This window comes from Brachyhypopomus gauderio, chromosome 18 (assembly GCF_052324685.1).
Source record: "Brachyhypopomus gauderio isolate BG-103 chromosome 18, BGAUD_0.2, whole genome shotgun sequence".
Taxonomy (NCBI): Eukaryota; Metazoa; Chordata; class Actinopteri; order Gymnotiformes; family Hypopomidae; genus Brachyhypopomus; species Brachyhypopomus gauderio.
Genome location: NC_135228.1, coordinates 3,749,211 through 3,776,896, shown reverse-complemented (window position 1 = coordinate 3,776,896; position 27,686 = coordinate 3,749,211). Strand labels below are relative to the sequence as shown.

Sequence of the window (27,686 nt, the reverse complement as noted above, 5' to 3'; positions counted from 1 at the left end):
ACACATGTTTATTTCCTATATTTGTCTTGTCTTTGTACCAGTTGACTGCTGGTTATTGTTTCCTCATATCATACCATAATTTGGACTGGGTTTTGTGTTGTGCACTTTTTCCATTAAACTCCCCCTCGTTCCTGAGACTGGCAGGATCGCTTCCTTTTTATTTTACACTCCTCACCCGTCAGACCTGTTATTCAGCATGGAGAGAGTTTAATACTGATCTGCTAAAATATGAAGATAAACTTGTATCTGAGTCTCCTCCTCCAACAGAGTCATATGAGAAACTAAACAGGACAAACAGATTCAGATCAGAGTGAGAGAGACTGAGCAGGATCATAATTTTATGAGAGACACATTAATCTATTTCAGAGGAACACGGTGAGTATGTGAGTCTGTGCTGTAGATTCAGAATTTGAAACTCTTGTAGTTGTGTTAGACATCAATCATAGCGCTGCGTCGATAGTTAGTCCTGCTGTACTTTCACTTTCTGATTTAACCAGCTCAATTTAGCTCAATTTTGTTATAATTCAGTCTTGTTATTTTGATTTGTTCGTTTTTATTTACTGTAAGTGAGAGGTAGACTTTTGTGGTAACACTGTGGTAACATTATAACACTGTTGTCAGCTGTGAACATTTGCCATGAACTTCTGTTCAAGCAGCAATACCATTTATTTCTTCAGTGGTTCAGCTTTTGTCTTGGGAACTAGTTTTATTTGGGTGTGGCAACATCTTTGTTTTACTGCATTGATTTCAAGGATTCTGTGACAAGATGTATTGTGTCCTATATTTAGAGCCAGACTAAATTTAGATTCCGATGACATTCACACATCCATATTAAAAACATTCTACCTAGAGATTAACTAATATTGCCATTTCATGCTTGTTGATCTCATTAACTCTTTCTCTAACATGTCCCATAATGCTAAAATAATTATGATCTCATTCAACGGGGGTGTCACGGTGAGGCGGCCCTCTACCGGCCGCCTCCGTCCACAGCGGCTGTTGTTGTTGTTTGGTGACATCATGTGTGTCCCTCAGGTGGGCGGAGCCCGTGATCCGTCTCACCTGAGGGTCGTTTGTTTGCCTATATATGTCTTGTCTTTGTACCAGTTGACCGCTGGTCATTATATCCTTAATTCAGAGATATCGCACGGGTTTTTGGTTTGCACACTTTCTATTAAACCATACTTTTTCCCTGAGACTTGGCGTGATCGCTTCCTTTTTGTTGCTCACCCCTGCCCGTCACAGAATGGCCAGCCACCCTTCGAAAGCCGCCAGTCTCTTTTTCTTTCTCCTTCCTTCGTGGTCATGTCTCGTGGTAAGTGTTTGTCTGCGTGGTGTTTGTTTAAAGAGACTCGCCGTGCCCATGTGTTGTGTTTGTGGCATAGCGAGGACCAGGGCTGTCTGCCCTGGGAAAACTCTTCGTGTCTGTTGTTTGTTTGTTTGTTTGAAGAGCTCCACCATGTTTGTGTTTGTGGCACGGCGAGGACCAGGGCGTCTTCCCTGGAAAGGCTCTTCATGTCTTGTGTGTGTTAAAACGTGTGTACATGTCAACGGACGTGTGGATCAGTGTGCGTGCTCGTTGTGTTTAATGTTACGTGTTTTATGTGTGACGCGGTCGCCGCTTGTCACTGTCGCCTCCCTCCCCGTGTGTCTTGTGTTAAATGTGGGGAGCGACTGCGACTCTGAGCGGCGCGTCACTGTGTGTTTATGTTGAGCGCGCATGTGTAGGTCCCGTCTGTCTGTTTGCACACCGTTTTTGTTTGTTTGTCTAGTATTAGTGTGTGCGTTTTGTCCCAGCGTGTTGTCAACTGTTACATGTAATTCCGCACATGCTCCTCCCCTTAAATGTGTGTTTGGGGGGGGGGGGGGTGGCTGTGGTCCCGTGCCACTGGGTATGGCACGGAGGGCGTCTGAGGCGCGTTTGTGTTTTATTTATTGTATGTAAATGCAGTTGCATTTCAACTCCAATGTGCTGGATTACAGAGTGAAAACTGCTAAAAATGTATTCATAAAAATTTACTTTCAGACTCCACTGAACTTCACATTCAGGACTGGGCCTCTGAGTAACATCAGATTATGAACAAAGGGACATAAGGGACAAAGGGACTTTGTAGTGGAGATATTCACTGAGTATTTTTATCCCAGCTGTAGTGTATTCATATGATTCTGTTCTGGTAAGCAGTTTTAACTGATTTTAACATAAACAAATTGACTTTTTAATAATTTGAAGGTTTTCCTGTAAATTTAATGTAGTAAATATTGTAAGTAAATTGCACTTTACAGATTGTAATTGACTGTGTCCTGCATTATGTATCTACATGTGTGTGCAGGTTTACAGCTGTAATCTGTAGGACGATACATGACCTCCAGAATGAGTGTCTCTGGAGAACATCACACACAGAAAGGAGAGAGGTGAGAATAACACACACACACACACACACACACACACACAGAAAGGAGAGAGGTGAGAGAACAGTGGGACTCTGTAAATGCATTAAAGCACTAAAGAGAACATAAATTTATGAAAATCATTCACTGAGATCAGAGGTGAAAGGAAACAGTGCAGTGTGATGTAGTTAGCGGCACAGAAGAAGCCAGAGGCATATAAAAGTAATAGTCTTTGTTATCTATATCCTCAAGATACACTATAACTAAAGCCAAAGGTGAACAGCCAGCACAACTAGATTAATGCATATACACTATGCTAATAGGAATAAGAGTGATACTGTGATAATAGTCTCGTAAGTGAATAACATGGTGAAATGGGAAATATGATCAATATAATATATGCATCAAAATGGAACACACAGCTTACATAGCATTTCAATAATAATGATACAGGATTTAATCTTAATGTTCAAACACCAGTCCTGATAGCACAGTGTATGACTGGCTGTTTATGTTCCAGACACTGAATACTGCTGGGGGTACTCCATGATTCTGTATTCTTTATAAGTTATCCTTTTCTTTATTAATTTAAAAATTGGCGTCTTTGGGTTGGTCTTGTAGAGCTGCTTCCTCTTGGAGGGAATAGAATCCAGTACCTGTCTCAAAATATAGTTATAAGAATCATGGTCAATTTGAGCATTCTTGGATATTGGTCTGTCGATGCTGTATGGTTAGGAATGGACCAAGATAAGCAACAAAGGCCATAAACAGGGGCCCTCTGCCCTGTTGCAAGACATGATTCCTCATAAGTTCCTGGTGAGTCTGATAAGAATGGTTTCCTCAATCCTGTGGGCCCAGTGTGTGGGTTTAGGGGGTGACCCCAGGTCATCTAAGTAGGGTGTTGTTAGGGTCAGTCAAAGGTGAAGCTGCAAGATGGAGTGTGAATATTCTTTCTCCACTACACATCAGTGAAGGAAATACTGTTGAAGATGCATGACAGTTTCATCACATACACTAATCCAACACAATGATTGTATTGTAGTCTGATTCAGGGTAAGAGATCAGACTCACCAGAACTCAGCTGTGTGTCCATGAAGAGTGACCAGTCACTGGGCCTTGATGAACTCTTCAGAGAGGGAGACAGTTCTACTGAGTTCAGGTAATGATGATATAGGGTATTTGATTATTATTTATAAAACTATTATTTTATACTGTCTTTCATATTTAAGCTGTACTAAAGAGGAGGAGACAGTAGAGTTAAATAAGACATGAGTGTAAGAGAAACCAGAGATGGAAACAGTAGGGACAGATGGGTGATAAGTTCTTAGGTGTGTGGAAAAGAATATGAACATACATACATTTTAGCAGTAGTATATAATTTTTATTATTCATTATATTTTAGCATTATTATTTTTCCTGTTAAATCTGAGCTAATACCCTTTAAATCACATATCAAAGTCAAGGCCCGCGGGCCAGATCCGGCCCTCGAATTGATTATCTATAGCCCCCTGGATGATATTTAATTACTATTAGACCCGACCCACAGGCCACAGCCGCCCGCTGGCACGCACAAACACTACATTCCCCACAATGCAACGGTAGCCCGCGAACTGCAGCGCACAAAAGCACCGAGGGTCTGCGCGGCGAAAATGATGTAATCGCAGTGGCTCTGCCCGTGCGCGAGGGCGTCGCATGCTCTCGATTTGCGAGGTCGTGCACCTCTCGAATTTTGTAACTTTGTGAGCACCAGCACGTTAAACTTAATTAAGTTAAATATTTATACATATATTCGAAATGATTCGAAGTAATTTGCTTTTTATTTACATTATTTAATGGTTGTTTATTTAATTGTTTTGTGACGGGCAGGGTGTGCGAACTAAAAAGGAAGCGATCATGCCAAGTCTCAGGGAAAAAGGATGGTTTAATAGAAAGTGTGCAAACCAAAACCCGTGCAATAGATCCAAATTAAGGATATAATGACCAGCGGTCAACTGGTACAAAGACAAGACATATATAGGCAAACAAACGACCCTCAGGTGAGACGGATCACGGGCTCTGCCCACCTGAGGGACGCACACGACGTCACAAAACAACAACAACAGCCGCTGTGGACGGAGGCGACCGGTAGGGGGCTGCCTCACCGTGACATGTTTATTTTCAAAACGCCCAATCTTAACTTCTTCACGGTCTCTCATGTTTCGTCCTGGAATTACAAGAGGCTCGTATTTGTTAACGTAATACAAGAGAACTGTTCAGTCAGACAGATATTTGTTGTGAAACGAAGTAGTTACAATTTCAAGCATTTTCCAGTACTTTAGCCTAAATTCCAGCATTTTTCAAACCTTTATTACTTTATTCATTTAATGTACAGGACATGTTTTCTTTGAAGGAATAGAATCTGTTTGCTTGTTGAAATGTTTTCACTTGAAATTACTGACAGATCCATAAGAAAATATTGCTTTATTCATTTAAGCATTAAATGATATACACTGTGTTAGGTCTTGGTTCAATAGGCTATGTGCAATCATTTCAATATGTTTTAATAAACATTGAACCAGTCCGGCCCTCGGCTTGTAGCAAATTTGGTTTTTTGGCCCTCTGTGTATTTGACTTTGACATCCCTGCTTTAAATAATGCATGTATATAAACCAGTCAAGACATGCATGACCTCAAGTGTTTATGGTTTTAATAACATCTTTTCCCCAATGTTTGTGTTAGTCTGATTCAGAGAGAGAAATCAGACTCACCAGAACCCAGCTGTGTGTCCATGAAGAGTGACCAGTCAATGGACGATCCACATAACTTCAAAGAAGGAGGGTGTGGTGGTGAGGAGAGGTAAGGATGACCACCTGGTTTAGGACAGTGGTCTTCACTCTCAGTTCATCCAGCACTGGGGTGAGGAACACTGATTTAGGGGATTAAATCAGTTCATCCAGCCTGCACTGTACACTATCTGTTGCTGTCTTTTATGGTTTGTGTTGTTGGTGATTATGTTTAATGGCAAACATGTAGCACATTCAATGTTCTGTTTGTCCACAGTGTACAAAATAAGGAGTTAGTGCTCTCCTACAGAAGTAATTTGGAATCCATATTCAAGGTACACCTGTGTGTGCATGTGTTGCCAGTAATTTGTTACATGTTCTAAAATATATAATAGAAACATATCACAATGTTAGAGATGGTTATGTTTTACTGATTGTCTATTGGTATTTATTCATTACCAGGAGCTGGAGCACAAAGTCATCTCTCTGGTGAAGAAGGAGCTGAAGAGGTTTATGAAGATACTGAGTCCAGATTACCCAGCATGCTTTGGGGGAGAGGTGAAGGATGAGGAGGATCAGAGCAGTGTCAGAGAGGAGGCGCTGAAGATCACACTGCATGTCCTGAAGAACATGAACCAGACAGACCTCACTAACACACTACAGACCAGTAAGAGCTTATTACAGTACTTCATCACTTTAACTTTACAGGAAGGACACTACATACTGATCAGCCACTGTGAGTGTACAAGTCATTTTAAGGTTTGTTAGACTTTTATGTCAACTAGTACCTAATAATGACTTTTTTCACATTTTTCTAATGATTAGAGGCTCTGGTCCCCTTCTGTCAGCAAAAGATCAAAGACAAATTGATTGAGAAATGTAAAATAATTAATGAAGGAATCTCACAACATGGAAGCTCAACCCTTCTGAATGAGATCTACACAGAGCTCTACATCACAGAGGGGGGGAGTGGAGACGTCAATAATGAACATGAGGTGAGACAGATTGAGACAGCATCCAGGAGACCAGCAACACAGGAGACACCCATCAAATGTAATGACCTCTTCAAAGACAAACTCATCAGAACAGTGCTGACTAAAGGAGTTGCTGGAATTGGAAAAACAGTCTCTGTGCAGAAGTTCATTCTGGACTGGGCTGAAGGAAGAGCCAATCAGGATGTCTTCTTCATATTTCCACTTCCTTTTAGGGAGCTGAATTTAATGAAGGAGAAAAAGTTCAGCCTGATGGATCTGCTTCATCATTTTTTCCCAGAAACAAAACCATTACAATTTATAGACTGTAATTCTTACAAATTCATTTTCATCTTTGATGGTCTGGATGAGTGTCGATTTCCTCTAGATTTCCTGAACAACGAGAGTTTGTGTGATGTAACAGAGTTGACCTCAGTGGATGTGCTGCTGACAAACCTCATCAAGGGGAATCTGCTTCCCTCTGCTCTCCTCTGGATAACATCTCGACCAGCAGCAGCCAATCAGATCCCTCCTGAGTGTGTTGACCTGGTAACAGAGGTACGAGGGTTCAGTGACCCTCAGAAAGAGGAGTACTTCAGGAAGAGAATCAGTGATGAGATCCTGGCCAACAGAATCATCTCACACATGAAGTCTTCAAGAAGCCTCTACATCATGTGCCACATTCCAGTCTTCTGTTGGATTGCAGCCACTGTTCTAGAGACAATGTTGAGTGAATCAGAGAGTGGAGAGATCCCCAAGACTCTGACTCAGATGTTCACACACTTCCTGATATTTCAGATCAAACACAAGGAGAGAAAGTACTATGGCAAAACTGACACCGATTTTGACCAGACTAGAAAGAGTGTTCTGGCACTGGGAAAACTGGCTTTCCAACAGCTGGAAAAGGGCAACCTGATCTTCTATGAGGAAGACATGAGAGAGTGTGGCATTGATGTCAAAGAAGTGTCAGTGTACTCAGGAGTGTGTACCCAGATCTTCAGAGAGGAGTCTGTGCTGCATCTGGGGAAGGTGTTCAGCTTTGTGCATCTGAGTGTTCAGGAGTTTCTGGCTGCTGTATATGCATTTATCTCCTTCATCTCCAACAACAAAAATGTGTTGGAGCAGAAAAAGAGAAAAAAAAACAGAGAAAGGATTTTCTCAATATCTAACTTCCTTATGTGTGCAGTGGACAAGGCCTTACAGAGTGAGAATGGACACCTGGACCTTTTCCTCCGCTTCCTTTTGGGTCTCTCACTGGAGTCCAATCAGACTCTCTTACGAGGCCTACTGACACAGACAGGAAACCGCTCTCACAGCAAAGAGGAAACAGTCAAGTACATAAAGGAGAAGATCAGGGAGAATCCCTCTCCAGAGAAATCCATCAATCTGTTTCACTGTCTGAATGAACTGAATGATCATTCTCTAGTTCAGGAAGTCCAAACATACCTGAGCAGAGAAGGTACCAGTCGTATCCATGGAGCCAGTCTCTCTCCTGCTCAGTGGTCAGCTCTGGTGTTTGTGTTGCTCAACTCAGAAGCGGAGCTTGATGAGTTTGACCTGAGAAAATATTACCCATCAGAGAAATGTCTACTGAGACTGCTGCCAGTGGTTACAGCATCCAGCAAAGCTGTGTGAGTATTCATTCATATACACATTAATGCACTGGAGGAGTTTCCCAAAACATCAAAAACTAGTACAAAAAAAAACATAGTAAGGCTAAGCAGATCTGTTCACACCTTCATAAGGTCATTTATAAATTTGTCAGCATTTCCTGGACTCCTTTGTAACCAATATATCCTGTACTCTAGTCATCGTTATATGTGCTTGCTGATCCACTCATTAATCCTAAAATATGTCTTAAGTGTTTTCCTAAGACTACAGGCAGGGCCCACCAAACACACCACTTATGATGAGACACTTTAAAGCTCTTAAAACTCTTATGCTCACTACTTAAAAGTCAAACTATTTAAAGTGTGTGTGTGAGAGAGAGAGAGACTACTGTGCCTGTGTGTGTGTGTACTTGTACAAGACAGTTATTTACATTTACGGCATTTAGCAGACGCTCTTATCCAGAGCGACTTACAAAAGTGCTAAGTGTTTAGTCAGAATATGCATCTCTATCTAGTATAAACAGGTTTAAGTCCAAACTACTCAAGCTCAAGCACTGCCATAAACAGTTGCCAGTGCTGATACCTAGAAAGAAGACAACAAAATATAAGATTAGACACAGAGCAATACCTAGCAAGACTGAAATACCTACAAGACTACATTAGCAAGTGTTCCCAGAGATAAAGTGCAATTACGATTTATACCAATGCTTCAGTAGATTAGTGCTTTTAAGTGCTTTACAAAGAGATGGGTCTTCAGTCTGCATTTGAAAACCGTGAGAGAGTTCGCTGTTCGGATAGCCAGTGGAAGTTCATTCCACCATCTGGGAGCCAGGACAGAGAAGCATCTTGTCGCGTGTCTTCCATGAATCTTGAGGGATGGCGGGTCAAGCCGAGCCGTACTTGAAGCGCGAAGGGCTCGAGGTGCGGATCGACTCTTGACCATTACCATAAGGTATGAAGGAGCTGGTCCATTTTTGGCTTTGTAGGCAAGCATCAGAATTTTAAACTGTATGCGAGCAGCCATGGGAAGCCAGTGAAGGGAGCGCAGCAGTGGAGTGACATGAGTGAACTTGGGTAGATTGAAGACAAGCCTTGCTGCTGCATTCTGGATGAGTTGCAAGGGCCTGATGACCTGCAGAGGAAGACCAGCCAGGAGAGAGTTGCAGTAGTCGAGCCTTGAAATGACAAGAGACTGGACAAGCACCTGGGAGGCCTCCTGAGAGAGGAAGGGTCGGATACGTCGGATGTTGTAGAGAAAGTATCTGCATGACCGAGTCAGGTTCGTAATATGGGCAGAGAATGACAACTGGTCATCCAGAGTCACTCCAAGGTTTCTTGCATCTTTAGACGGAACAATCAAAGAGTTCTCAAATGAGATGGCAAGATCCTGCTGAGGACCTGTAGCTCCAGGGATGAACAGCAGCTCAGTCTTGCTGGGATTGAGCTTTAGATGATGAGCTGCCATCCATGAAGAGATGTCACTCAGACATGCCGAGATACGGCTGCAAACCTGAGTATCAGATGGTGGGAAGGAAAGCATTAGTTGAGTGTCATCAGCATAGCAGTGGTACGAGAAACCATGAGAGGTAATTACATCACCAAGAGAACGGGTGTAGAGTGAAAAGAGGAGAGGACCTAGCACTGAGCCTTGAGGGACACCAGTAAGGAGACTGCAAGGAGCAGATGTAGACCCTCTCCATGTTACCTGGTAAGAACGTCTCTCTAGATAGGACTCAAACCACTTCCATGCAGAGCCCGCAATTCCCAGGTCAGCGAGGACAGATAGGAGGATCTTGTGGTTCACTGTGTCGAAAGCTGCAGAGAGGTCCAGAAGCATCAGAACCGATGACAATTTGGATGCTCTTGCAGTCTGGAGCTTCTCAGTCACCGCTTTGAAGGCCGTTTCTGTTGAGTGTGCTGGTTTGAAGCCCGACTGGTTGGGGTCCTGGAGCAGGTTCTGAGTGAGAGAGAGAGACAGTTGGTTGTATACAGCACGCTCAAGAATTTTTGATAGGTAAGAAAGGAGTGATACCGGTCGGTAGTTGCAGACATCTGAGCTGTCCAGGGTGGGCTTCTTCAGAATTGGGACCACTCTGGCAGTCTTGAATGCAGCTGGGACCTGGCCTGATGACTCCTTGTCATCATGCTGTTCATGATGAACGTGATGAAGGGTAACAGATCCATGGAGACTGTCTGGAAGAGTGTGGATGGAATGGGATCCAGTGGGCAGGTTGTTGGGTTGCTGGATTTAAGTAGCTGTAGGACCTCATCTGTGGAAAGAGGAGAAAAACATGTTAAGGAATTAATGGCAAGAGGATGAGTATTGGTGAAGGAAGTAGAGAAAGAGGAAAATGACTGACGGATTTTGTTAACCTTCTCCTCAAAGAAGGTGACAAAATCCTCCGGGGTAAGTGAAGAGGATGGTGGGGGAGAGGGGGGTTTGAGAAGAGAGGAAAAGATCCTAAAGAGCCAGCGTGGATCCGACGCTGATTCTTCCAGTTTCTCCTTGTAGAAGGATGACTTGGCAGCAGTAACCTCTGTTGAGAACTTGTAGAGGAGAGCTTGATAGGAGTGTAGGTCAGAGTCAAGCTGGGACTTCCTCCACTTCCTCCTCCACTTCCTCTCTGCCTTTCTTAGCTCTTTCCGGTTGCTGCGTAGGACTTCAGTCAGCCAAGGGGCAGGTGGGGAGGATCTGGCTGGCCTGGAGGAAAGAGGACTCAAAAGGTTAACTGCAGACGAGAGTGAAGAAAGCAATTTATCTGTGGCTGTATCCAAGGAAAGAGATAGAAAGGAATCAGGATGTGGAAGGGTAGTAAGGATAGTTGAAGCCAGAGATGAGTGAGAGATGGAGTGCAGGTTACGTCGAGAGAATGACGAGCCTAAAGGAGAGGCATTGATAGGGAGAGCAGTAAGGGAGAATGTGAAAGATAGAAAGTGATGATCTGAGCAGTGCATGGGGGTTACTGTCATATCCAGCGCTGGGGCTGGTCTGCTGATCAGGTCTAGGATGTTGCCTGCTCTGTGCGTTGGAGGGGTCAGGTTAAGAGCAAGGTTGAAGGATGAGAGCAGCGGTTCGAGCAGAGGTGTCAAAAGTATTCACATTCATTACTCAAGTAGAAGTATAGATACTAGGGTTTAAAAGTACTTCTGTAGAAGTGGAAGTATCAACTCAAGCTTTTTACTCAAGTAAAAGTGTTAAAGTACTGCTTTCAAAACTACTTAAAATATAAAAGTAAAAGTAATGTAAGGAAAAAAAGCCATTAAGGACAAAAGCTTAGGTCGCACCCCAGGGGTCTATAGTGCACTAGCCCATAGAGGTGTTTTTTACATCTACACCTGATCTGCAATTTGACAGCACAGATTCCGTGACTGTTTAACATTGACATATGAACGCGACACGCAAAAAGTTATGTCCACTCAATAACTGCCTTTCACCATTTCGTATTGTAGCAGCGAAACACCACGATGGAAGGCAGTTATTACTATAAACCCTTTATTAACTTGCACTTCAGACAGAACCACAGCACGTTGCCGCAGTATCACCAGTTCATACAAGTGACATCAAGGAAGAATGAAACACTTAGTAATGACGCTTGTTTGTTAAACAATATTCTTTAGTTATCTGATAGTATGTTTAAGCACGAAACACGAATGTGTGCGATATTGTTGGAATCTTCGTGGCGAATTTAAAAAGGTAGCGCGAGCTGACCAGTTAACGGACGATCAACGGTTTTACGAGCTATAGCCAATGACGCCGCTCTTCCACCGAGTACTCCTGTTCACCGTTTACAAAAGTAAGTAGCTTTACTAACTGGCTAACATTTGCTGTCAGTGGCCAACATTCTCGAAGAACCAGTTTAGAAGCAGTTATTTTATGTTATATTAAAATGTTAATGTTAAAAAATGGGCACATATGCCCATTGAAAATGAATGTACTTGAGTACAAGGGTTGGTTGGTCATCCTGGCTACCAACCTCCTCGCTGTTGCTTAGTTGGGACACTTCACACAAACTCTCTTGAGTCTGCCACAGACATCTTTATACTAAGCTACGTACGTCTGCTATGCCCTCGCTGGAGTGTGATGTGACGTGTGATGGATCACGTACAAACCAATAGGGTGTCGGAATATTATATGTTTATACTTCTCATCCAACCACAATCAAATTCACTCTATCCGGATGGCGTGATTAGGATAGGGTTTTTTTTTTTTAAACAATGACATGCCGGATTGAAAACAAGTCGAAATGAAATAGCAGTAACAAGGCTATTTTTTTAAATGTAAGGAGTAGAAAGTACAGACAATGGTGTAAAAATGTAAGGAGTAAAAGTAAAAAGTCAGCTGAAAAATAATTACTCCAGTAAAGTATAAATAACCAAAATTTCTACTTAAGTAAGGTAACGAAGTATTTGTACTTTGTTACTTGACACCTCTGGGTTCGAGACATGACTGCAGCTTGTTCGATGGAAGATTGAAGTCACAGAGGAGAATCAATGGGGTTCCATCAATGGGGAAGAGACTCAGTCGAACATCCAACTCGTCTAGGAAGTTACCTAGAAAAGAAGGAGGGCGGTAAATGACAATTATATGAAGTTTAGTGGGGAAAGATACAGTAACAGCATGATATTCAAAAGAAGATATAGAGAGATGTGAGAATGAAAGTGGAGTGAAGTTCCACTTCCTAGACAAGAGCAAACCCGTGCCACCACCCCTGCCAGTCTGTCTCGGAGAGTGGGAGAAGTTAAAGGCAGAGGATAGGGCTGCTGGAGTCGCAGAGTTCTCAGGAGTGATCCAGGTCTCAGTCAAAGCCAGGAAGTGCAGTGAATGATGAGATGCTAAGGCTGAGATGAAGTCAGCTTTCCGAACCGCAGATTGGCAATTAGAGTCCACCCATCACCCTGGTCTGAGAATGTGACGACCTTGGGGGATGGATGAGATTCCTTGCATTGCGCTTCTTGTGGTAACTATGGGAACGTCTGGCTTAAACACATGTTTAAAGTGCAGCAGTGAAGTAACTTGATGGTAAAGTAGTAGAGTGAGAGAAAGAAATACTTAGCCAAATTTGAAGGAGATTGCCTCTGTGTTGATGTATAATGGGACGAGGTAGAAGTAGTAACCCGTCTAGTCGCTGTATACCGCTACAGACGGAACCTCTCAATATATCTGCCTGGTGGCTAGTAAGGCCACTCCCAGCAGTTTCACACCTTGGGCTAACCTGAAACCACACCTGAAACTAGTAATAGCAATTAGCTCTAGAACCAGCAAACAACCTGGTAACAAGCAGTCTAAGCCCAAAAGTAAATTGGAATACTCAAGCCTACCTTACCAGCATAGAAGACAAATCTAATCAGGACACACTTGCACACTTATAGCAGTTATAAAATAATTATATATATATATATATATATATATATATATATATATATATAATTATTTTAGTGGGGAACCGTCAGGGCCCTCTACGCCCTAAAATATATGTAGCGACTTTTCAGACCCTCTAGAGACTTTTTGTAGTAAAAAGCGACTAAAAAAAAGCCACTGAGAAATGCCATTCCTGACACCCAGGTTGAAGTGACCTGACACCTGGAAGCCAAGGTTGAATTGTTCTGAAAGTCCAATGTTGAGGTGTTCTGGAAGCCAAGGCTGCTTTGACGAACCTTCAGCTCATCTGCGTTGTTGGGTCGGGAGTCTCTCATCTTCCTCTAGACAATACCCCATAGATTCTCTGTGGATGTGTATGTCTATGCATGGGAGAGACAGCATATGTATAGTTGTGATAAAGAGACTGTGCATTTGTGTGTATGTATGTGTATCTCCATGTGCGTACTGAGTTGTAAGTGTGAGGAGTTTTTCTCCTTCTGTCTGCAGTCTATCTAGATGCAGTATTACAGAGGAAGGCTGTGCTGCTCTGTGTTCAGCTCTGAGGTCAAACCCCTCATCACGCCTGAGAGAGCTGAATCTGAACCGCAATGAACTAGGAGACTCAGGAGTGAAGCAGGTCTCTGCTCTACTGGAGGATCCACACTGTAAACTGGAAATACTAAAGTGAGTTACTTTGTCTTCATAAAAAGCACGCATACAGACGTAACTGCTATGTCCTGCTATTGTCTTTGTCTCAGACACAGACACACACACATGCATGCATTTTGTGCATGTGTGTCAGAGAGACACTGTGTGTGTACTTTGTGTGTACTGAGCTGTAAATGTGATTTTTTTTTGTCCTTCTCTCTGCAGGTTGAAGTGCTGCAGTCTTACAGAGGAAGGTTGTGCTGCTCTGTGTTCAGCTCTGAGGTCAAACCCCTCATCACACATGATAGAGCTTTATCTGAACAGCAATAATCCAGGAGACACAGGAGTGAAGCAGCTCTCTGCTCTACTGGAGGACCCACACTGTAAGCTGGAGAAACTACAGTGAGTAGTTTCTCTTTTGCACAGAAATACATATACACACTGTAAATGTTCCTCTCTTTCTTAAACACACTGTATCTGTTTCTCACACATTGATTTTTTTTTTTTACACTTACACAGACACAATTGCTGTTTCACTCTCTTTCACACACATACAGGGTATTAATCAGATGCACATGCACACACATCTCTGTATATGGCAACATATGTTGATGCTCTGACACTCCTGAAGCTGCTGTCTCTTTTCAAATGTTTAGCATGAATGCTACTGTTTAAGTGTCCTATCATCCAACTATCATCTATTATCAGCTAATTTGAATTTTATTTGTCATAGCATCATACAGTTCTGAATTTCAATACATTGAGATACAGAGCTTCCTTAGTTTTTTGGAGCCTTTGGTTTGCATATAGTCATAACCAACTGAAAACATCATGTTTACATCTGACGTTTGTGATTGTTTTATCTTTTGAGATGTTTAGAATAATCACTAGCCTGTTGGTAAAGATTCTAGCACTCGAGGTGCTCCCTGAGCTAAGGAAATATACAGACACCAAAAAAATCTTAGAACCTGATTAGTATTCAATTAAACCATGACACACAAGTGAAATCATCACTAATCATGGATTTAATTAACTCGATTGGGTCAAAGAAGAACATTAAATGAGTTAAATGAAGCCAGCGCTCATGAATATAGCTATGTACACCGCCCTTGTCTAACTGGTCTAAGAGGCAGTAATGCAGTTATTAATAATGACATGTAAGGAATGCCACCTGATCTCCCCTGAAACAGCCTCACCTGTCACTCATCACCACACCCCCTTTCTACCATACTTATACGCCCTCATTCCACTTCCTAGTCACAAAGTATTGCTGATACATGCCACGTACCGAGCGTTTCCATTGCCTGTTTGATCTCCCATGTTCTGACCCTTGCTTACTCCCCAGGCCTCGGTTCCTGCCTAGTCCCTCTGTACCTCCTGGATTCTGCTCCCCTGTTATGACCCTGGACCGTCCCGACCACCCCAAGAAAACGCTATTACTAATGATCTTAATGCTAGTGATTCACCTGCCATTTTCTGTACAAGTGATTCATTTACATAAAAGCGGTATTCTTCCGCAGTTGGATCCCTCTCTGCCTGGTCAATACGTTACATGACACATTAGGAAAATGGTTATGATTTCAAATCTTTGTATTAACATAAACAACACTGACAGTAAAAAGAAGCCCACCCAGCCATTTTCAGTTGTTAGCATCTACAGGACACCAGGACCCTCTTTTAGTTCATTAATGAGTTTGGAGATTTCTTTTTGTTACAAGTTATTGTTGGTGACTTTAACATTCACTTTGATAGTGCCCAAGACCCTTTGAGATCAGCCTTCAGTTCTATGCTACAATCGATTTGTTTTACTCAGTGTATAAGAGAATATACGAGGTGGACATATACTTGATTTAGTGCTGATGTATGATACAGACATAAAGAACATACTATGGCCACTCCACACCAGACAATGATCACGTCACCCACTGCACCTGGGTTTATTGAAAATCTCCCAGATCTATCAGATCTGACTGGGATCCTCTCAAACCCTACAGATGTGATACTGTGATGAAGCAGGTGGGGGTCGGCATCCTAAATATTCTATGGGCCCTGGTGTGGGATGGTTACTGGCTGCCCAGGGGATGATGGATCACTCTTGAGTCTTGGTCCTGCTAAAGTTTCTTCCTTAAAACCACCCAGGGAGTTTTTCCTTGTCACCATTGCCTTCGCCTTGCTGATTAGGGATCTGGACCTAGACATTTGTAAAGCTGTGTTGTGATGTGTGCTGTAAAGAGTGCAAAATAAATGTAAATAAATTTGAATGTCTTTCACTCACACACCCTCTTAATGTTTTGCATGTGTTTGGGGTGTTGAGTGTTACAGCTTCATTTATGAGTGTGTGTGTGTGTGTGTGTGTGTGTGTGTGTGTGTTGGTGTGGAAAAGACAGTATGTGTGTGTCTGAGAGAAATTGTGTGCATTTGTTGGTGGGTGTGTGTGCGTGCAAGCATGCATGTACATGTGTGTACATTTGTGTGAAAGAGACATTTTGCGTTTGTATGTTCTAATCTATAAATGTGAGTTTTTCTCCTTCTCTCAACAGTCTGTATAACTGCAGTATTACAGAGGAAGGCTGTGCTGCTCTGTGTTCAGCATTGAGGTCAAACCCCTCATCACAACTGAGAGAGCTGAATCTGAAATATAATAAACCAGGAGACTCAGGAGTGAAGGAGCTCTCTGCTCTATTGGAGGATCCGCACTGTACACTGGAGATACTACAGTGAGTTACTGACTTCTGATTCTTTTATACAGAAATACACATACACACACAGTTAATATTCATCTCTCTCTCTCTCTCTCTTTATGTCTCTTACGTACATCTGTACCTGTTTCTTCGGTTTCTTACACATGCACTCAGATTTTTCTCTCACAAAAAAATTTCACTGTGTATGAAACACACACGTTGACTATATCTTTCAAACATTTCAGATACACACGCTCCGGCTCAGTGTTCATGTGTGTACATGTGTTTGGGAAAGACATTGTGTGTGTACTCTTTATACTCAATTGTGACGTGCTTTTCTCCTTTTCTCTGCAGGTTGTATAACTGCAGTATTACAGAGGAAGGCTGTGCTGCTCTGTGTTCAGCTCTGAGGTCAAACCCCTCATCACACCTGAGAGAGTTGAATCTGGACAACAATAAACCAGGAGACTCAGGAGTGAAGCAGCTCTCTGCTCTACTGGAGGATCCACACTGTACACTGGAGAAACTAGAGTGAGTTACTGACATTCTGTGTCTTTACACCACACACACACACACACACACACACACACACACACACACACACACACACACACACACATATTATCACAGTATAAATCAGATAGGCATAGTGACTTTCTACTCATTCATTCAATCTCTCTCATATATAAACACACATATAATCACTGCAGTGGGGAACCGTCAGGGCCCTCTACACCCTCTCAGAGGGCCTAAAATATTCTTAAAACATAAATATATTAGTGGTGGGACTTTAACGCATTAATTTCGATTAATTAATTACAGGAAAATTAACGCACTAAAAATATTAACGCATTTTAACGCATGAGACACTTTTGCACCGTGGAATGTTTCTCAGTGCGCGAGTTCCAGACGTACAGATTATATGGACGTACAATAAGATCATGATGGAGATGACTGAAGAGGCTACGCTGGTGGATGGGAAATTTAAATATAAGAAACTTCCAGATTGAAGTACAAACAAAAATAGTGTTATTTGCACTTTATGTAGGAAGGAGTTCGCTTATCACAGGAGCACCTCCACCCTTCGTTACCACCTCAACGTAAAACATGTTGGTGCTAACGCGCAGGTCAGTAGGCTAATGATAACTTCTAAATGTATTCCTAGTACGATATGGTGAACAAACGTCCGTATTTCCCAGGACATGTCCGTATTTCACATCCTGTCCCGGGTTTTTTTAAAGTGAGGAAATGTCCTGGGGTGAGTTTCCCAAAACGTTCTTAGCGCTAAGTACTTCGTAAGCTCGTTCTTACGTACGAGGTTAAGAAGTACTTAGCGCTAAGAACGTTTTGGGAAACTCACCCCTGGATTTTAAATTACCTTCATTGGACCATTAAGACTGGATTAAACTTTCGCGAGTGACCATAGCGCGCGACTCCGCACACGTTTATACATGACGCGTCATATTATTTACAGTGTTGTTCGTTCTCTGTGGTCAAAGATAAATGCTTACAAGAAGCGTTGCACATTGCGTCAACTGATGCAAGTTACGAACTACAGAAAGACAATGTGGAAGAAACTCCAGCAGCTGTATGATGAGGAAAGGGAAGTAATACAGGTTATTGTGAAGAGCGCCACAAATGTGGCTCTGACTGGGGATCACTGGACCTCTGTTAGCAACAAGAATGATCTTGGTGAGACAGCTCATATTATAGATGATGAAGATCCAGTCATTTGCTTTGAGCATGCAGAAGACCACTTCTAGGCACTATGGAGATCCCTGTGGCAGAGGCCTGGGAAATTAAAGAAAAATATACCATCTAAAATGGTATTAAAAAACATCTTCTGATTTACTTCAATTCTTCCAATATCCTGAGCAAAACTCCCAAAATTAAACAACATTTTTGGTCAGAATTTCCAGTGTTCTGAACTGTTTTCTGCACTCATCTATTGGTCTGTGTAGTAGACTGGTGGAAAAATAAATAAATACTGAAATGCGATTAATTTCGATTAATTAATTACAAAGCTTCCGATTAATTCGATTAATTTTTTTGATCGCGTCCCACCCCTAAAATATATATAATATAATTTATCCAATTTTATTTTATCTACTTACAGTTTGACAGTCGACATCTAAACAATTACAAAAATATAAGCAAATAAATTATTCACCCGTGTCTATTCAGTCTGTGTTGGAATGTGAGGGGTTAAGTGGAAGCCTGTCAGCCTGTGTCTCCCCCTATCAGGACTGTGATGCCCGCTGTTCGTTTACAGAGGGCCTGGCCATTATAATTCAGCACAATACCAGTTTCAAATGACAGTAAAATTGACCAATCACATCTTCCCTCTTAGTGGGCGGGCTTAACTGTATGATAGCTACTTTCGATTCATTCCTTTAATGTCCTCGTGCACGTTGTTTACATATTCCGCTCCTGAGGAACACGGAGCTGTGAACCTTATTTTGTTGGAAACTTATTTTGCTTATAAAGTTATCTAGTACAGATATTATTGTTTTTATTGCGTTTCTAAAGCTGTACTGTGGTCTCAGTTATTTATTTATTGCAGTTAATAAAGAAAGGAAACAATTTTTTTGGGGGGGGGGGGGGGGGGGGGTGGGAGCAGGCCCAGGTTAATGGTCACGGTTCGCTACTGAATCACTGCATATTGCTTACTTATGAAAACACTGTGTGTGTGTGTGTGTGTGTGTGTGTGTGTGTGTGTGTGTGTGTGTGTGTGTGTGTGTGTGTGTGTGTGTGTACTGAGCTTTTTCGTCTATCTCTCTGTAGACTAGAACGCTGCAGTATTACAGAGGAAGGCTGTGCTGCTCTGTGTTCAGCGCTAAAGTCAAACCCCTCATCACACCTGAGAGATCTGAATATGGGCTACAATAAACCAGGAGACTCAGGAGTGAAGCAGCTCTCTGCTCTACTGGAGGATCCACACTGTACACTGGAGAAACTACAGTGAGTTACTGACATTCTGTGTCTTTACACACACACACACACACAGACACACACACACACACACACAGAGTCAATATCTCTCACACATACAAGCATGTGCTCTCCTTATTTCTTTGACTGTTTGTTTCTATACCTGTAACATATGTGCATGTGTGCAGTGTTGGGAACGTTACTTTAAAAAAGTAATTAGTTATACTTACTCACTACTTGTTCAAAAAAGTAACTGAGTTAGTAACTGAATTACTCTATAATAAAAGTAACTCGTTACCAGGGAAAGTAACTATTTGCATTACAGTTAAAAAAAGTTATATTCCAATGAAAAAGGATTTTTTAAAATATCAGTTTTCACAGTCAGTTGAAATAAGTAGATCAGAAAGGTGTTTAACTTTTGATATTTATTGCACATCAACAGACCAGTGCAGGATAAAATCGTTTAAAATCTCAAATCTTTGTAAAAAAAAAAAAAAAAAAACGTAAACAGTTACACTATATAAAGTGCATTTACATTTATCAAATTAAATTAAATTCTCTCAACCTGAGACAACTGGTTTGTTCCCAACAGAAGTAAACTTAACAATAAAACCTCTATTCTTAATTAAATAAATCAAATACCCAGTCTGGTAGACATTCAAGAACTTCAAGTGTTTTCTTAAATAATGTTTATATCGCCACCTTAAAAATGCTAATTTTTCTTCGGCTTGCTCCTGACTCACCATTTCTGCCTCTACTCCGTTTGTGTCGTGTCACTGGCGTGTTTCGGCGCGTGTGTAAAAACACTGGCTCTGATTGGCTACCATAATGCTGCCTTAGCCAATCGCTTACTGACTTGTTAAGTTAAACAGGTGTTACACCGAGAACTGTGACCTATCGAGATCTGTTACTCCTCACTAACCTGGGCAGGGGTCCGCTCGCATTACTGTTAGTATATCAATATATAGTAACGCACTGCTTTTAATGACCAATAACGTCAACGGCGTTGTAACGACAGGAAAAGTAATTAATTATATTATCCCGTTACTGACAAAATGACGCCGTTACCTAAAATAACGGCGTTATTCGCAACACTGCATGTGTGTGTGGGCATGTATAAGTGTTATTGTGTGTATGTGTGCACAAGCATGCATGCAAATGTGTGTACATTTGTGTGTGTGTTGAGCTGTAAGTGTGAGGAGTTTTTCTCATTCTCTCTACAGTCTGTCTAAGTGCAGTATTTCAGAAGAAGGCTGTGCTGCTCTGTGTTCAGCTCTGAGGTCAAACTCCTCATCACGATTGAGAGAGCTGAATCTGAATGACAATAAACCAGGAGACTCAGGAGTGAAGCACCTCTCTGCTCTACTGGAGTATCCACACTGTAAACTGGAGAAATTACAGTGAGTTACTGACTTACAGTCTCTTTTTTATACAGTATGTGTGTGTGTGTGTATATGTATATATGTATATATATATATATATATATATATATATATATATATATATATATATATATATATATATATGTGTGTGTGTGTGTGTGTGTGTGTGTGTGTGTGTGTGTGTGTGTGTGTGTGTGTGTGTGTGTGTGTGTGTGTGTGTGAGCGGGCCAAGGCTACTGCTCAACCCTGTGTGTGCATATGCATGTTTACATGTGTAGGAGAGACATATTGTGTGTGTTTATCTCTAAGTTTGAGTTTTTCTCCTTCTCTCTACAGTCTGTCTGACTGCAGTATTACAGAGGAAGGCTGTGCTGCTCTGTGTTCAGCTCTGAGGTCAAACCCCTCATCACAACTGCGAGAGCTGTATCTGAACCATAGTGATCCAGGAGACTCAGGAGTGAAGCAACTCTCTGCTCTACTGGAGGATCCACACTGTACACTGGAAAAACTAGTGTGAGTTACTGACTTACTGTGTCTTTTTTACACACACACACACACACACACACACACACACACACACACACAGGAAACATTCATTTCTTAGATGTACAGTGCATCTTTCTAACACATTTCTTTGTTTTTCTTTCCGCTATAAATATATCAACCTCTATAACTGTAAAGCTCTCAGACTTATTGGTTTCTTTTAGTTTTCCTCTTCCGCAAACATCAGTCTTTCACATGCTTATTCACTCTCCCTTCCACACACCCAGACATAAATGTTATGTCTCTCTCACACATATTATACCAATTAATCAGATACACATACTCATGAATGTGTGTACATGTGTACTGTAGATGTGTTTAGATGACTTTGTGTTTGTGTATGTGCACGAAAATACACTATATTGCCTAAAGTATTTGCTCACCCATTCAAATAATCAGAATCAGTCAGTTTTTACAAACATTTGTGAAAGAATGGGTCACTTGCAGGTGCTCAGTGAATTCCATTGTGGAACTGTGATAGGATGACATATGTGCAACAAATTCAGTTGTGAAATTTTCTTGCTCCTAAATATTCCTGTCAACTGTATTATAAGAAAATGGACGTGTTTGGGAACGACAGCAATTCAGACATCAAGTCGTAGGACACGTAAACTGACAGAGCGGGGTCAGTGGATGCTGAAGCACATAGTATGAAGAGATCACCAAATTTCTGTAGAGTCAATCACTACAGACATCTGAACTTCATATGGCTTTCAGATTAGCTCAAGAACAGTGCGCAGAGAGCTTCATGGAATGGGTTTCCATGGTTGAGCAGCTGCATCCAAGCCATACATCACCAAGTGCAATGCAAAGCATCGGATGCAGTGGTGTAAAGCATGCTGCCACTGGACTCTAGAGCAGTAGAGACGTGTTCTCTGGAGTGACAAATCACGCTTCTCCATCTGGCAATATGATGGATGAGTCTGGGGTTGGCGGTTGCCAGGAGAATGGTACATGTTTGACTCCATTGTGCCAAATTTGGTGGAGGGGGGATTATGGTGTGGGGTTGATTTCAGGAGCTGGGTTTGGCCCCTTAGTTGCAGTGAAAGGAACGCTGAATTTCTCGCATAGATATCAAGATATTTTGGACAATTCCATACTCCCAACTTTGTGGGGACAGTTTGGAGCTGGCCTTTTCCTCTCCCAACATGAAGCAAGGTCCATAAAGACATGGATTGCAGAGTCTGGTGTGGATGAACTTGACTGGCCTGCACAGTGTCCTGACCTCAACCCGATAGTACACCTTTGGGATGAATTAGAGTGGAGATTGAGATCGAGGCCTTCTGCTCCAACATCAGTATGTGACCTCACAAATGTGCTAATGGAAGAATGGTTAAAAATCCCCATAAACACACTAAACCTTGTGGACAGTCTTCCCAAAAGAGTTGAAGCTGTTCTAGCTGCAAAGGGTGGGCCCACGTCATATTGAACTATGGATTAGGAATGGGAGGTCACTTATGCTCATATAGGAGTCAAGGAAGATGAGTGAATATTCTTAGCAATGTAGGGTGTGTTAAAAATATACATTTTTCTCCTTCTCTCTACAGATTGGAACGATGCAGTATTCCAGAGGAAGGCTGTGCTGCTCTGTGTTCAGCTCTGAGATTAAACCCCTCATCACAGCTCAGAGAACTGAATCTGAAAGACAATAAACCAGGAGACTCAGGAGTGAAGCAGCTCTCTGTTCTACTGGAGGATCCACACTGTACACTGGAGATACTAGAGTGAGTTACTGTCATGTCTAGCTCCGCCCTCCACCTCTGTATCTTGCTTTCATGCCCCCTTAGTTTCTTCTTTGTTTGGTTTTCCTTCTGTTTGCCCCCCCCATTGTTAGTCATATCAGCTGGCTTGTGGTTTTTCGGTGTAATTAGTTTGGTTTATATTCTGTGTGTGTTCAAATCCTCCCTTATAGATCTACTGTTTTCATTGTGTTTATTAGCACTTTCATTCTTTGAGTCTAGTCCTTTTGTAGCATCCTTAGTTTAGTTCTTAGTTTCTCCATTGTTTATGCCCTGATGTATTCTTATTAGTGGTGGGCCGTTAACGGCGTTAACGGCGATCGTTAATTTGATACTCTTATCGGGCGATATAAAAATTATCGCCGTTAATCTATTCTTAAAGTTGGGTTGGGAACTGGGTCAAAATGGGTAAGCAAACTATAATGACTTTCAACTTGATAGTTTAGCTCGGCTGTATTCCTAACCAAATTGCACAGTAGGGGCGAGAACGAGTTTTCAAACCTGTAAATTACAAATCGTACGTGTGTTTACATGGATGCAGCCACGAAGTCGCCAGGTTTGCTTCATGGAAAATTCATTTTTAGGAACGTAAAGTGTTACCGGAGCGGAGCTCGGAGCGGTCGTTTTCTGCATGGTCCTAGCGCTAGATTCGTCGCTATTTAAATATTTCTTTTTAACCGTTAAAACTGCAGAGTACCAAAACCGGCTTTTGAAAAAGTCCCCCCCAAATTACGTCCGTGAGGTTAAATGTACTAAATGTTGGCTTACATTTCAAATATCATGTTTAGCTGAATAAACATGTTATCAACCCCTTTTAATGTACAGTATGTAGGCTTACAAATTCATGTTTAACTGAATAAACCGTTGAACACGAGTAGCCTACATTTTATTGAGAATGTTTTTTTTTCTTCAAGTATCAAAGTAGAACAGCTTTCTCAAGCAGTCATTGATGCATTTTGGAAACAGGAGATGAGCCCCTGGTCTAATGCACCCTCTGTATTAAGAAACCCTATCTCAAAAACTGACTTTTAGTCATTACTTGGGTAGCACGCATATTAATCTAGATTAATCTAGATTAATTTCAAGATTTCAGTGAGATTACTCTAGATTAAAAAAATTAATCTATGCCCACCCATAATTCTTATGTTTATTGTATTCCTGCTTCATGTACTGTTGTTGGTTCTGTCGTCTAGTCATAACCTTGTTTCTATTGTCTGTGTCGGGTGTTTAATTATAATGCCTCGTCGTTCCCGTGCCCTACGTGTCATCAAGGTTGGGTTACTTTGAGCTTCTCAAGCTCCTACACTGTAAAAAAAAAAAGTTCAGCAAACAAAAAAAAATTGTCAACTTATTACAAGTGATTTTTTGAGTAAATTGAACTTTTCCCTCAAAAGTCTGCCCAACTCAAAATATAAAGTTATATTACGAGTTCACTTAACCTAAAATATTTTGTCCATAGAATTAATTACAGGACAAAGCAGTGCTAGTTGGGAGAACAAAAGCTATCACAACTTATAAAAATGAGATACCATTGAGTCAGACTACTACTAAACTACAGAAGTCAATATCATTACCTAGTGTTTTGCAAGTTAGACGTTTGCCAAGAAGCACAAATAACCATAGACAGACATACAATATTAAAAATATCAATAATGAGAGAACTGCTTCAATATTTACATATTACAGTGTCACAAAAACATTCATATCGAAACACACAGCAGGATACTAAAGCCTGAAGCTCCCATACTCAAATGCGGCCCGCAGGCTGTTTTGAAAAGTGTTTTTTTTTTTTTTTGGAATCTTTTTTTTCGATCGCGCTATCCGCTCTTATTTTGAAATCGCACACCGTGAAGAACATTCACTCAGAATTCATTATATGTGGTAACTTAAGCAGCGCGGGACGGGAGGCCTCTTTTCCACTGCCGGTGGTTGCTACCTAGCCTGCTAGCTAAAGTCGCAAATGTGAGGACCCGTCAGACCGTCTACGGTTTATTTTTCCATTTGCTTTGTTGCTACATCAGAATTAGGACGTTTACAACATCTCGAAATGATTGTTTGACAATAATGTCCTTTACTTATACACAGGCCCGTTGACAGTCTTGCTAGGGCCCAGGACAAGAAAGTTTCATGTGCCCCCCCCCCCCCCCCCCCCGGTAATGACGTAATCGCAGTGGCACCGCCCTTGCGCGAGGGCGTGCACCTCTCGAATTTTGTAACTTCGCGCGTGCCGCACTTCAGCGCAATGAACAAAGTCATGTTTGCAGGGTTCATACACCTTAATAAGGTGGAATTAAATCACTTGTACATCACTTTCAAGGTCCATTTAAATATTTTCCAGCACGTTAAACTTAATTAAGTTAAATATGTATACATATACTCGAAATGATTCGAAATAATTCGCTTTTCATCACATTATTTAATGGTTGTTTATTTTCAAAACGCCCAATCTTAACGTCCTCACGTTCTCTCATGTTTCCTCCTGGAATTACAAGAGGCTCGTATTTGTTAACGTAATACAAGAGAACGAAGTAGTTACAATTTCAAGCATTTTCAAGTACTTTAGCCTAAATTCCAGCACTTTTCAAACCTGGAACACAATGCAACTTTAAAATTCGTCAGGTAAATGTTTTCCTTTCTTGTCTGCGCTCCAGATTTCTGTATTTACTTTAACTATCCATCACTGTATTTCCCGCTGTAGTGCGGGTACCAGCCAGTTACGGTCGGTGCTGGATCAAACCATTTTCCAGTGGGAGGCGGGGGTGTATGCACTTAATGGAAAATATGCAAATAGGTAAAAACACATATATTTTGGCCATTGAGCTTATTTTGAGTACAGAATTTTATATTAATGAAAGATTTCAAGATTATTTTAAAATTATAGACTTTAAATAAAAAATAAATTGCTGGGCTCTTTGATGGGCCCCCCTGATCCTGGGGCCCAGGACAACAGACCCGGTTGTCCCCCCCTGTCGACGGGGCTGCTTATACACTACCAGGCTAATGTAAGAACGTCTGCATACATTTAGAACTATGCTAACACTGCTACACCTTAACTGCATTGGCCTTTAGTGGAAATGAGACCATTAACACACATTAAAACTTTGTTGAAAGTGACTTATTTGAAAATAACATTTTCTATACTTGTTTATACAAGACAGCTGGGCATATAGTCATATATAAGTGTTATTTGGCTTATTATATTGAAATATTTGATTTTAACCTCAAGAATTACTTTGACCCTTTAAGTATACAATCTTGGGAAATGTGAAAATAAAGTAAATTTATCTGCAACATGACTTACTACTGAAAATGTACTCCATACCTCGTGCGGTTGCGGTACTAGGTAAATGACTTGCAAACGTGCATAAGCTCCTGCACAGCCGGGAAACCCCGTAGCAAACGCTACTAACTTAAAGTGCGCATGCGTTCATTAAACAAGTTAGTACAGTGGACAAGAAATGTAAAATAGTAAGTTACATCAACAAAGGAAAATAAGTTAGGAATACGTTGGAGCTGAATTTGTTGAAATTACTTAAGATGATATGTGAACCTTACCAACTTTTTCTTTTTAGTTCAAATTACATTCTTACTTTAGTTTCGAGAACTAAACAAAAGTTGGATTTTTTACAGTGTACTAAAAAATCCAGTTCTCTAATAAATCAAACACTAAGAATTTACTGAGATACAATCTCACCTACAGCTGCAGTAACATAAATCCCAAACGTGCTTTATCATGTGGACACACACAACCACAGTATGAGCTATTATTGGAGAACTGGATGGTTACAGTGAGCTCATACAAAACTCTTAGGCTGATTGGCTGTTTAACATTACTGATATAAACCAATAAGAATCTTTCAAACATACTCAACATGTATGAGCCTGTGTGTGGGTGTGTGGGAGGGAATGTGTAATGGTGTCATAGAGACACTTCTCTTACCTGTGTACAGTCTAGTAGGCGACTGTGAGTGTGTTCATGTCTGATCATGTTGACATTTTCTTACAGTATCTGACCTGGACACCACACACCTGAAAAATATGAATCTGCTGATCTGGTCTGAGTCTCTCACACAGTGGAGATGATGAACGAACTGTAATAAAAATCAGAAATATAGACTTCATAAACTGCTTTCCCAGAGAAGTGTTTTAAGAACATGGTGTGCTACCGAAAGAGGAAGTTTGAGGTCATCCACTGGGTCAAGGAGACTAGACAGAGAGAAGGCGGGAGTGAGGACATGTTCCAGGCAGATGACGTTTTATGTTCCAGACGGACAGCAGGCCCAGCAAGAAAACGTTCCCCTTAGATTGCAGAATTATTCTTACATTTGATGTTTGGCACACATGCATTCAATCATGTCATGTATTTACGAATACATCATCTGACTGTAATTGTGCTAATAATGTTTCACATGACCAACCACCCCTAAAACTGTATAAAAGGGTTGGAGGTTTGAACAATAAACCAGAGTGATTTGGTAAAGTAACCAACGTGTGTGTGTGTTGCTTTCACTATTTATCACTCTCCGAGCTCGTATCTTTTCTTAGAGAGAGACCCCGGTTGTTGTGACGGAGAATTTCCACGACAGAACACAGACACACAAACATATTTAGTATTGTACTAGGGATGTAACAGTACCCAAACTTCACAGTTCGTCTCACATCATGGTTCGGT

The 27,686-nt window shown here is 41.3% G+C and overlaps 2 protein-coding genes across 8 annotated transcripts; one reads left to right on the top strand and one right to left on the bottom strand.

Moving 5' to 3' along the window:
• Window positions 1–213: 213 nt before the first annotated feature.
• On the top strand, window positions 214–27,476 carry LOC143482199 (NACHT, LRR and PYD domains-containing protein 12-like). 2 transcript variants are annotated; one of them, XM_076980486.1, is made up of 17 exons: window positions 214–375; window positions 2,027–2,174; window positions 2,331–2,412; window positions 3,431–3,547; window positions 5,107–5,223; window positions 5,428–5,485; window positions 5,613–5,817; window positions 5,976–7,752; window positions 13,598–13,774; window positions 13,964–14,140; window positions 16,279–16,455; window positions 16,774–16,950; window positions 19,204–19,380; window positions 20,574–20,750; window positions 21,069–21,245; window positions 22,823–22,999; window positions 27,021–27,476. In XM_076980486.1, exons 3-17 carry the CDS (start codon window positions 2,360–2,362, stop codon window positions 27,025–27,027), a joined length of 3,750 nt encoding a protein of 1,249 aa, XP_076836601.1. In that variant the 5' UTR covers window positions 214–375; window positions 2,027–2,174; window positions 2,331–2,359; the 3' UTR covers window positions 27,028–27,476. The 2 variants fall into 2 exon arrangements, with proteins under 2 accessions (XP_076836601.1, XP_076836602.1); XM_076980487.1 differs by lacking the exon at window positions 2,027–2,174.
• LOC143482216 (uncharacterized) lies at window positions 7,273–12,105 on the bottom strand. 6 transcript variants are annotated; one of them, XM_076980521.1, is made up of 6 exons: window positions 10,105–12,105; window positions 9,764–10,001; window positions 9,437–9,688; window positions 8,936–9,241; window positions 7,568–7,678; window positions 7,273–7,408 (listed from the first exon to the last, which is right to left on the bottom strand). In XM_076980521.1, exons 3-5 carry the CDS (start codon window positions 9,566–9,568, stop codon window positions 7,652–7,654), a joined length of 465 nt encoding a protein of 154 aa, XP_076836636.1. In that variant the 5' UTR covers window positions 9,569–9,688; window positions 9,764–10,001; window positions 10,105–12,105; the 3' UTR covers window positions 7,273–7,408; window positions 7,568–7,651. The 6 variants fall into 6 exon arrangements, with proteins under 6 accessions (XP_076836636.1, XP_076836632.1, XP_076836631.1 ...); XM_076980517.1 differs by lacking the exons at window positions 7,273–7,408; window positions 7,568–7,678 and having other exon boundaries at window positions 7,744–9,241; window positions 10,092–12,105; XM_076980516.1 differs by lacking the exons at window positions 7,273–7,408; window positions 7,568–7,678 and having other exon boundaries at window positions 7,744–9,241.
• Window positions 27,477–27,686: the final 210 nt, after the last annotated feature.

What these genes read in the sequence shown, in the direction of transcription:
- LOC143482199 (XM_076980487.1), top strand. Translation starts at nt 2,360, where the DNA reads ATGACCTCCAGAATGAGTGTCTCTGGAGAACATCACACACAGAAAGGA. An exon ending in TGTACACTGGAGAAACTACA is followed by an intron (nt 19,381 to 20,573) that starts GTGAGTTACTGA and finishes TTCTCTCTACAG; the next exon opens with TCTGTCTAAGTGCAGTATTT. An exon ending in TGTAAACTGGAGAAATTACA is followed by an intron (nt 20,751 to 21,068) that starts GTGAGTTACTGA and finishes TTCTCTCTACAG; the next exon opens with TCTGTCTGACTGCAGTATTA.
- LOC143482216 (XM_076980517.1), bottom strand. Translation starts at nt 9,568, where the DNA reads ATGCTTCTGGACCTCTCTGCAGCTTTCGACACAGTGAACCACAAGATC. An exon ending in TAGAGAGACGTTCTTACCAG is followed by an intron (nt 9,242 to 9,436) that starts GTAACATGGAGA and finishes TCTGATACTCAG; the next exon opens with GTTTGCAGCCGTATCTCGGC.